Source organism: Pocillopora verrucosa, chromosome 7, assembly GCF_036669915.1.
Source record: "Pocillopora verrucosa isolate sample1 chromosome 7, ASM3666991v2, whole genome shotgun sequence".
Taxonomy (NCBI): domain Eukaryota; kingdom Metazoa; phylum Cnidaria; class Anthozoa; order Scleractinia; family Pocilloporidae; genus Pocillopora; species Pocillopora verrucosa.
The window spans coordinates 5,057,468-5,069,056 of NC_089318.1; the positions used below are offsets into that span (position 1 = coordinate 5,057,468).

The 11,589-nt window shown below is 39.5% G+C and overlaps 1 protein-coding gene across 1 annotated transcript; it reads right to left on the minus strand.

The window, feature by feature from the left end:
* Positions 1-546: 546 nt before the first annotated feature.
* Positions 547-2,519, minus strand: LOC131773056 (insulinoma-associated protein 1a-like). The gene has a single exon (XM_059089017.2). It carries the CDS (start codon positions 2,181-2,183, stop codon positions 975-977), a length of 1,209 nt encoding a protein of 402 aa, XP_058945000.2. The 5' UTR covers positions 2,184-2,519; the 3' UTR covers positions 547-974.
* Between the last annotated feature and the right edge of the window lie 9,070 nt (positions 2,520-11,589).

The following is an 11,589-nucleotide window of genomic DNA, read 5'->3' on the forward strand; positions in this document are numbered from 1 at the left end:
GGGGACGTGATCGGCAGAATTCGCTTTTGACAAATATTGCTCTTATACAATGAGGACCACGCGCCATCTGTTTTTAAAACTACCCAAACTCGCCAGAGGAGTAATTCAATATTCAATCTTTAGCGTAGATAAAACCCCTCAAGGCTACACTGAACTGTCATAGAAAATACAAGAACCAAAATAAACGCCGTCGATCAAAGGCTAACAGGTTGTGAAAACCTGCCTCTGGTTCATTCTGCATGTTTTGTTGCGAGCGCGCAAATAGTTTCGAAGTGATAAGCGTTCCGGCGATTTTTACCAGCAAAATACTTCGCTAAAGAGGATTAATAAGGGCATCTAGGATAGGAAAGTCGCCGGCAATTTTATTAGATTCCATTCTTTGATTTTATCTTTTGACTCAATGAGAATCTTGAGGGGGATGATTACTGAAACGTCATGAGTTGATCTAGCAAATTAGACCGCGCGCGTCGAATTTTATGAGGAGTTCTCAATGAGCAGCTCTGCGGAAATCCACTTTGAAAACTTAAAATGAGCAACAAAGGCTAGTTTAATATTTTCTTCCGTTTACTGAATAGACACTTTCCTTCAAAGAATCCGCTAACATTCTACAAAATATTAATATCAGCGAAGTGGGAAAATTTCTTCATGACAGCTGCGCGTTTCTCAGAATAAACACCGCTCGCTTACTACCAAGGAGCACAAAAACAACTAACAAATTGGACAGGAAAATTTATACAGATTTGCACTACTTATAAGTTAAAACTACATCTTCGCAAATTTACAGTGTGTATAAGAATTCGACCGACTACACCTTCTCATACATTAAAAAATTTGTACAATGCGTTCTAAAATTCATAATGCTGTTCTGAGGCATTGTCTAACCTCTTTGTAAATATAATACTATTTTACAATTTTTGTACAAGAAATCTACACAGTCAAATGTTTATATTTAATCATGGAAAAAACGAGAGAGTTCAACCTTGTCGCACAGGAACCTGTAGTACGATGACCTGACGATTTTCGGGCGGGTGGCATTTATTTATGTGCCTTGTAAGACCAGGCGAACTATAAAATGTGCTAGAGCAGTGTTTACAAGAGTAAATTTCACCTGTGTGGATCCGTGCATGCCGATCCAGACTGCCCTTATTGGCGAATCCATTACCGCAAACGTTGCAAATAAATGTTTTCGGGCCAACCGCGTGATTCAGGACGTGCTTGGCGCGATTTGTCAGGCTGCGGAAAACCTTTCCGCAGTACTGGCATGGATATGGTCGGTCGTCATTATGGTTGTTCATATGTTTCCTTAGGTAGGCTTTTCGTCGGAATGTTTTGTTGCATACTTCGCACACAAATTGCCCTTGACTATTTCCGATCGGACTGGTCGATCGCACCTCACTTTCAGCGTTGGTCGTGACACCATTTTTGCTGTCTTCACCGCTGGTTTTCGGACTGTTTGGTAGCTGTTCGCCTCGGGTAGCTGGCACTTGCGAAGGAGCTGGCTTCTTTTCGTGCGGCGAACGCGGTCGATGCCATCTTCGGTGCGACGCCAGGTTCGCAGGGCAGCTGAAGACTTTGTCGCACTCTGGGCATCGATATTCAGTGTGCTGAATTCCGCTACACTTGTGTTGAGCAAGCGAAAATGGATCTGAGTAGACTTCTTGGCAGAGCTGACAAATAAACTGCGATTGCGGAAGCGGGCCTTTGGGTTTCGGAAAGTCGTACTTGTCTTGATAAATGGCAAACTCTTTGTGCTCGAGCACTGCGGTTTTGCCACCATGATCTGTATGTTTTTCGTTGAGCGCCTCGCGCCCGGTGTTACCGTTGCTTTCTCTTCCCTTGGCCGCTTTGTCTCGGTTCTCGGCAATCGGCGGATTCGGTTTGAACTTCTTCGGAGAGTTTTCCTTTTCTTTTTCAACTTTAAAGGGCTTGAAAGCGCTACTGGTAACATTTCCGTTAGACGTTGAGGTGAGCAGCGTACTTAACGAAGTTAACACCGGTGCTTTATCCGAGTTGGCCAGCGATGATGAATGCATAATGTCTGAAACCGCAGACGAAGTGGATAGCTCAACACTATTTCCTTCACGATATGAAGGTAGTGCATCGTACTCTAAAGATCTTCTCTCAGACGCACTTGTTCCGCCGTGTGATCTCTTGTTCTTCTTCACTAAGAATGCTTTGGGCATGATCGCTCCTTTGTCAGTCCGACACTACCAGAAGTCGCTTTGAAAATATTTTTTTAGGTCAACCAGGAACCGCTGGCGAGTAATAAAAATAATAATAATAAACGCGAACGTTTATATATTTTTAAAACCGTTATCTGGTCTTGTACGCGAACCCGTTTCCGCTCTTCAAAGTTATCCTGTTTGGCGAGGTCCAGCGGCGAAATTTCTCGGCCGAGCGCGAGAGATGTCTACGCTATCTGTTGGAAGCTGAAATGTTCTTAAGATCGGAAACGCAAATGTTTTAATTGTGTCGGCGCAAGCAGCTGCTATGCTGTTCGGTGGTTGTTAAGAGGACTTAAGGACTGTTCATTGAAATGTCACACGCGAGAGCTCCTCCCTTTGTTAAATATGTTTTTTTGTTGTTATATCCCCACACGTGTTTCGTATTGTTTTCCTGACGGGTGTATGGCCGTATTAACATTTCATTAAAAATGAGGGTGTGTCGCTCTTAGCTTCGAAGCCCGTATTCGAGCAACGGTTTAAGATTTTCTTGAATTAAGAGTATCTTGCTGATAAAAATCTGCCCGGCAAATACGGATATTGAATCGGACTATTTGCCCATAAAATCGCTCATATTTTTGCAAAACAACCACAAATAATACCTTATGCAAATCGTAGTGTTTATGCATAAACAACAGTTTCCGGCCGAAACGGAACGCAGTGTCTAATTACGCAGTAATTTGCAACACGTGCATTTGATTGGCAGCTGTCCTAAAACGATGGCCTTTCATTGGTTCATAACTGGTTATAACAGATCGTTTCATTGGCTAAATATCAATGGTTTCATGCCAGAACATGATTTACATTTTATTATTATTTCGAACAGCAAGAATTTGGGTTCTTTATGTGATCAGGGTAAAAAAAGAAAACTGAATGCCGGAACTAATAATAAGGAGATGAAAAAGAACACAACGGAATAGTTTACAAAACTGACAGAAAATACATCGCTTGAGAAATTAGGTTTCTTGGAAGCTATTTTCATAAATTACTATTAAAAGGACGCAGTAAAAATTCACTAAAACTCGCTAAAGACCGCTTTTAAACGCTCAAGAAATTTATTCAGTGAAAGCAGATGTTTCACCCCTTTAAGATAGTTCTGCATAGATTAGAGAATTCACCCGCGTAAGCGAATATCGCCTAAAATAAAGTGAATTTCTAAAATTGTCTCCTCTATCTTCAAACCGCACGTAGACTGAAAGTTATTAATTTATTTATTTTGGACGATGCGAACGAGAGTGATCTACTCAAACAAGTAAAATTGCATTACTATGGATATATTCGCCTTTTAACGGGGAATTGACAATAGAGGGAATTATACTTCGACGCGCATAGTTTTAAAAAGTGTTTTCACGTAAGATGATTTGTTTGATGCTCGAACTCGCGATCATGTATGAGGAAAGAGGGTTAGGAAATTTGAAATTTTAGCGTAGTAGTTGAACTTGGGCATGGAAACGATCCCAGCAGCTGTGTTGTTCTTTTTGTTTTTAATTTCCTCCCGCTCAGAATTCTATTCTCTATTTCGTCCTTCGCTGCGATTTTTTTCTTGGTTCTTTTTAACGCCCCCAAAAACCTTACGCCGCAAAAATATCTCGGTTTCTTTTACCCCGAAAGAGAATTCAATTGACGTTAGCTGGAATTTTTTGTCTTCAATAGCCTCAACGTGCCTTTCCGAGGCTAAAAAAAAAATACTCAGGGTTCCATTTAAACAAGGTAAACATCTTTTCCCAGCTTTGTATAACTCCAACCTAGCGCAATTAAGCCCATTGACAAACTGTCCTCGCAGCTTTTTCAATCTTCAAATCTATCGGCTCGTGCGGATGTTCTTTCCCAACACAATACAGAGCGCTCTTGAGATTGGTCAAAAGAGTTAAAAAGCTTTCCAAAAGAATTGTCCTGGCTTCATTACGGTCGCTCGGACTACCGTAGCAAAACAATTTCAGTTTGCTTTTTTCAGTTTTGAACACAAAGGAGACGCGCTAAATTGTTGCAGGCGCTCATCAAAGCATGCACGTAGTTTAGACACTTCGCTTGTCAATAGAAAAGAGGCAGGAAATATTCGCACTAAAACAAAGGTACTCGATCGAAGAGACTTTATTTCGAAGAGCGCTGCCTTTCCCTTGTGCCCCTCTCGCAAAGAGCCAGCTTTCACGAGAAAAGAGCATCGGAGTGCAAAAAGGCATTTAAAGGTGTAAGATAAATAATTTAGGAGAACTCACTCGACTTAGAATTGAACGACGGCCTTCGCGGATAATTAGAAAAGCATTGCGATCCAGAGGCAGGTGTAATCTTGAATACATGAATACAATTTTCGAAAGAGAATAATTAAAGAATTTATTGTACATTTCTCAAGACACTTTGCAAAGAATTAACATATCTATGGCATCATCTGTGCGTTTGATCGCTTCTCTCACGGTTTAAATCAGACCATAATAGAACAATTTTAACGGGAGTTGACGCCAAAAAGCCGGATCAATGAATCAACCTTATTGCGCCGAATAATGGTAACTCGAAGTTTGATCTTTTAGGCGCTTGCTCAATCGGCGTTTTGAAATGGATAAATATGTTCTGGGAATTTTAATGAACAAAAGGCTAAGTGTAAATAGAACAGAGAAGTCAGCGATCGGAAATCTGTTAAGAGAAAACCCGACCAAAGTTCAAGAATGCGTAGGACGCCATAGAAAATGTAATCGATATTTTTTTCCTCTGCGAGGCGAGTATTTTTGTTCGACTGGCGAGCGTTGAACTGCACTAAGAGCTTAAAACGGAGTTAACATAGCAAGATTAAAATACAAAGAGTTTACTTTCTAAAAACGATTCCACTTAAGACTGAATAATAGGAAAGGAAACTTCGTTCCGAGATTAAAAAGGAGATCATTCCCGCATATAATCGAATGAGTTAGACATTTGTTCCCGAAGTGATTGGAAAAATGTATTGCCCCTGCAAAAAAGTAATTATAAAAGACACTTTGTTGAACGATTTCGTCTGAGGAAATTATGTGACACAATGTCACTGGTAAAATGAGTTTTTAAGCCTGAGGATTCAAGACGTTTTTCTGTAGTGGTTGAACGTGCCAAAAGTTCCCACAGTCGTACAATACATTCTAAAGAATCCATTACGATAACGGGATAGGCTACTCCGAGTCGCGTTAATTGAGTTTTTCTACAAATGCTTACAAACGAAGCAAGGTTTTGTTATTCTAATTATCAGAACGCACACACACACACACACATTCAAAGAGAGCTAGCTGAAAAACAGCTGTTCGCATTTGCATTTTAACAAATGAAACTCGACACAATTCGGCCAAGAAATTAAAAGGAGAGGAAAATAGGAAAATAGTAGTGTATATCTCAACACGTTAAATGCTCCTATAGCAACAATGAATAATATCACGGAAAGCTGTTTACTCGGTAAAAAAGACAGCATTCACATTGACCATGCTAGATAGCCTCTTTCATCAATGACGTAGGAACCGACGGGGAAAATGTAATCTAGTCTTGTACGTTTGTGGGTGATATTTTACTTTAGGGAAGTGATTAGACGCAAGTCTTGTCGTGAGGGCGTCTTTCCAATTGTTATGGCGACATAAAAGCTGCCTATCTGAAAGCGTTTACCTACAAAACTTCCAATAACGCTCTCTTTTCGTTTTCAAGCAAATATAATTAATTTAAAATATCGAAGTTAGGCGTCGGTTCGCGACAGCTAAAGTAGAAGCACCACCCATTAATCGCAAACACTGAAAGGTCGGGAATTAATTACAGAAGAATCCACATTTTTTTTGTTTAATTCAAGTGAATTTATTTTAGATTAAGGACTGGCGACCGCACCACTTTAGTTTGGCTTTTAAGAAAACAATCACGAGGGGTGTTTTGTAGACACGCGACAATGCCACGCGACTTTGCAACATGTTACATTACATTTTCGCGGATCAAAACATTATTTAAAGGGAACACGAGAGAGAAATACCATTCAAAATCATCTCGAAGAATTACCAAACGAACAAACTTAACAGACGGTTTTGAGGTCAAGTTTCATTCGAAGAACATGTTTCTTGGCAAAAATTTGTTATTCGCGTGCGCATAATGAACTGCACTTAATGGATAAACCTTGAAAAGGTTTCGTCGCAACGTTTTTTTTTCTCCCTTTAATGTGAACGCCAAATTAGATTTACCAAATCATGCGAGCTATATATTTGTTTTGGCAAGCCTCTACCACGGGAATGATGAATGACTTCAATTTTCATCGCCAGGCTGTAATTCAACTGTTATCCTGAAATGCTGTTGCTTTTAATATTTGTCGAATGTTCGCTGTCGTTGTCCAATTTTCTTTTTTACTAAACGACGTTTATGAAAAATAGAAAATTATTTTCAAGAACGCCCTAAACCCTTGGCGAGTGTGAGTTATTCTGTCTCAAAACAATGCGAATCGACTTTACATGCTTAAACGAAGCAGCTGCGGCGATTGTGCACAGCCTTTTCTACGCTTTCTGAGACGTGTGGCTGAATATTCTACCCTACTTTCAACATTGATCTTTTCAGTTCATTCAGCAAGGATTAATTTACGTCCTCAAGATCGCTTTTGCTTAAATTCTAAGAAAATTTTACCTTTACTTCTCTTTTCAATGTAATGTAATGTCCATTTTCAGCTGTTATTAAAAAAAAAAAAAGACACATTTCATTGGTAGCCGCTTCCTTGCCTAACGTGTAAGATAATTGGAGGTAACCATAAAAAGTTGAAATCAGTACTTTTTAAGCCTGTATTTAAAGCTTTTCCTTCTTACAAAAAATTTCGAGATTTTCGAGTTCGCATTTTATACGCACTAACATTTCATAATCTTAATATTTTTTTCGTGGCACTCATCTAAGTACTGTTTTTCAGTTGAGTCTTTCTCATACAAAATTATGAGTTTGTTCGTTTAAGTTTATTAGCTCCTAGTTACGCAAATGAGATTACGCCGTGGTTTGACCGAACTTCACTAGTTTCCTTTAGAAATGCTTCGGCGACTCATTGACTATGTACAATAAAACGAATCCAACATCAAAATGAAATTTCTTACTCATGTCTCAGGTGCTTTAATAACCGTTTGCTTGACCCCAAATTCTCAAAGTAAACATTCTTATTAAACTATGTAAATTAGTAATGAGAAATCATATTTTGGGCTTGCAAATGAAATGGCTAACACGAGAGTTACTCTGGGCATAGAACACGAAAATAAACCCAATCTTGATTATAAAAAATTAATTTGATTACCACAGATTCTCTTCGATAATTGTTTGAAAACCACTGTAGAAATGTAGCAACTTTCAATAAAGTTTTGAATTGCAAAACATCACCGCGAAAATCTAAATCATAGTTTTAGCGATGTTGTTGTTTTAAAGTTTGTTTTTAAAAAGGAAGTTGCCGAAGTATTCTATCAAATTGAAACTCTTCGATAGTTTGAGTAAATCCGCTCCGATAACAGTACAGAATTAAACAAGCCTGGACTTGTGCATTGATTTCATCCGACTCGTGCGGTACGCAGTTATTTTACACCTACACAAGCCAAACAAAAGTCAAAAAGTCAAAAGAACAATACCAACGATGTATCTATATTGGTTAACAGTTTACCACGCTTTGTGCTTGTCAAAAGAAACCTTCAACACACGTGCTCGTGGCCAAAGACCACGCTCTCGCTTAATACTGTTTAACCAACTAGTTCTATTATTCTAATTAAGCAGCACCTCCCTATTGTCTCCGATGGCTTGTTCAGACAAGATTTTTTTCAAAACAATAACTACTGCACGCCAGGTCGCTTAATCCCTTGAGCCGTACGATCAGCCCTTGTTTAAAAAAATTGCTAGCTAAATCACAGAACTGCTGTTTAATTTTGACGGAAACCACTCCTGAAAGATAATTCTCATGTTCCGCTGAAGCTTATCAAACAATGTTTGAGCTCAACTGATCTAGTGCGTGTGCCGACGATAAACAATTCACTATAGTTTGTCAGTTAATTAAAAGTCAACGGTCGTCTGAAAACATGCTTTGACAAGGGCAGTGTAATTATTGAGGTCGGGACTGAAATCATAGGTCCGTTACAGCGTCACAGATACTCGGCCTACTCCTTGAGCATATGTCGAAATTTCTACGCCCAAGAAACTAAAAAAAGGAAAGTGTGAACAACTCGCGTGGCCAGTGCAGTGCACATAATAGGCCATCAAAAAGAACTCACAGGACAAACAAAGGGGTAAATATTCATGAATGATTCGACACGCTATCTTGTTAAACATCGCTTTATTTTTGGCGGTAAAAACCTCGTGGGCGCACGTTTCACACATGTGATAGAACTGGCACTGGCGCTACGCACCCTCTATTTTTGGCGGGAGTCGCTTTGTTACCATACAGGTTGAACACATGTCTCAATCGTCAATGAAATTCCATTGAATCATCACCTAAAACGCTGTTGGCGCCATATGTAGATAATTCTACTGAGTTCAACTCAAAGAAGTTACAACGCGAGAAATTAATTTTTGCTGTTCAACTCACTGCATATCAACTCGATAGCAACTTGGTTGTTGGTGGCATTCTTTTCAACAAAGAAAACTTGGCTACAATTCACAGAGTTTGTTGAATGGAGTTTGCAGTTTAAATTTCTCCATGTATTGTTATGTTAATCCCTGAATGATCTCGTTGACGCTAGCGTAAGCATACCATGAAAGGAAAACCTTACGTTTCTGCAACATGTGCAAAGCGCTGAAATACTCAAAAGGGCAAAACAAACTGGATCATTAAAGCACCATTCAGGACACACAGGGGGTCAAATGAATACAACAAAATTCCACCAGTGCGGCACTTGCCTTTAGTGTTTAACAATTCTTCAACCAGATGAGACACCTGTGAGGAATATTGACTGCTGATGATCTTGACGGATAAATCGGTCTTTGTTGAACGGTGATAAAAAGGGAAACAACGAGGAAATAAAATTGTGTCTTAGCCATCAGTGTAAGCTTCGATTGCACTGTGGGTGGGTATTAGCAGTGATGAAATGACCATGCAAACATCTAGATTTAGATCTCTCTAGCTTTCCAAATTAAAGGTGATCTTTTCACTTAGTACTAGCCAGTCTGCAATGTCTTTGGGAACAAACCTTACCAAAGTTACACCCGGGTATAATCGAAACGGAAAACGCTCCTTATTGAACCTATGGGTTCTGCTAACAACAAGAAGCTTGTATTCAATACGTTGATGAACACGGCTTTAAAAATCGAATATGGACGTTGTCCCAACTAAGCTTTTCATGTTTACGAGGCTGAACAAAACAAAGGGAGCGATATTTGAAAGCACAATAAACACATCTCAAACTTCAACCACAAGGACTGTTTGTGATCAGCCGCGTAACCCGAGAAAAGAGGAAAAACACGCGTTTTCTGGAGAAAACTATTTTAAATTTGAGCTGATCAAATCGGAAGATCACATGGAAACACCCTCAGGCAAAGAAAATTGAAAGAACTTAACCGCAAATAACTTTAAGTTGTCAGTTTCTCCTCAACCATACCTGCGAGCTAATAGAATAATATATTAGTCACTTTTACCCTGTGGGCTGTGAAGAAATTTCCGAACAAAACTCTCGCAAATAATAAAACTACTCGCTGAATAGGAACTATCAAGTGAACGTAGGTGTCGAGGAATCGATAAACAACTTGCGAGCGTTCGGAACAACTTTTTTGTCGAAAAACTATGAAAACGCCTTCACGTGGAATGCTGGAGCTAAAACAATGCAAGCTTCATAAGCAGCTTTATTCTGAAGAACCACTTGAAACTTTTTTCATTAACAAACGTCGAAGTTTTGAGAACCAACAGAAATTTGTCAGAAAAAAACACCGAACGTGTGAATTGATCAAGTTTGATCAATGAATACATGCCAGCAACCAATTTTCGGCCGAAAGACGTTTAACAAAAGACATAACCATGTACAACCTATTACTATTCATTCTTAGCATCGGTGTTTATTAAAATTGCTCTGAACAATGGCCAGCCACAAGTTCCTTAACAGCGTACAGGTGCTTGGGCAACGCACAGCGCACCAAAGAAGAAAAGGAAAAAAGAAACATTACCCTTACGTTTTCATAAAGTAACTTTTTGCTACTCAATTAACGAGAGCTCAATCAGAGAGCGTGGGAAAACTGTGGAGATGATGTGTGCTTGGCGGTCGTGGCGAATGGAAATGGTAATTTCTTAACGTTGTCGCCGAGGAACTCGGATCATTAGTGAAAAGCCGGCCACCAAACAAATACAGAAACTTCAATTAGTTAGTGCGCGGTAACTGAAAATCAACGTACGCCAAGGAATATCGATAATGAGTAATCGGCGATGGGCGCGAAGAGGCACAGAATGAGAGTGTATTTTCGAATTTAGGAGACAATTGTGCCACCTGAGCATACCCGCATTTCAGCTGTTTTCTGCGCCGGAAAAAAATTGTGAGTAAAACAAAGTACTTAACTCCTTAAGAGCCTGGCCGTGCTTTCAAGTTTCCTGTTTTTAACACAGAGCGAGGAAAACGGCCAGCTATAGGTCGCACAGATGTGATTCTAAATTACTTTGATTGTATAAATAAATTTTTTGAGAATACAACGTGTTTACGCTTTGCTTAAGTGGTCTGAGTCGTTAAGAAGGGCGTGGGCTTTTTTTCAAAGCGATGATCAGTGGTCGCCAATATCAATGCAGGGTGTTTTGAAACAAAACTAAAACAAGTCAGCAAACATGCGGTGCGAGCATTTTAATCGACTAATGACATGCGGCGAGTGGATAGCGATAGTTTGGCAGGCTAGCACGTGTAGCACGTGCCGAGCTGAGCTCAAACAAAGCGGAATGAAAAAGATGCTTGCTCCACAATAAAAACACGGGAAAGCTAGAAGTGAGTCAAGAATGAATCCTAGTTACATTCATTAAGGAGTGGAAGATCATTATACTTAAACAGATCAGTTCTAAACACAATTTATAGAGACTAATCACGAGTAGGGTTGTGTTATGGCCACTAATTTTATCGTTTCGAAACAACGCGAAAATGCAGGAATAAGTAAAACAGTTAGAGCCAGCGCACAGAATGAATGATAACGAATCATTTGTTCTGGTGTGTTCGACACACCTGCTGGATTCAGTGAGTATCAACTCACATTGATGCAGTACACCTTTCTCATGTTTCAGTTTGTGGTGAATTTAACAAGGGGGGTTCTTTTTACTCAGCTGTATCGTTCTCAAAATATCTCAACCCGTCGTAGCCCAGCTGTTGCTCTGAAGGCTTTAGTTTCCAAATTGCTTTAATAACGAAGGAATATGACGGATTCACAATGAAATGTTGTGATGGATCAAAAACAAAGAGTAAACTAAACTCTC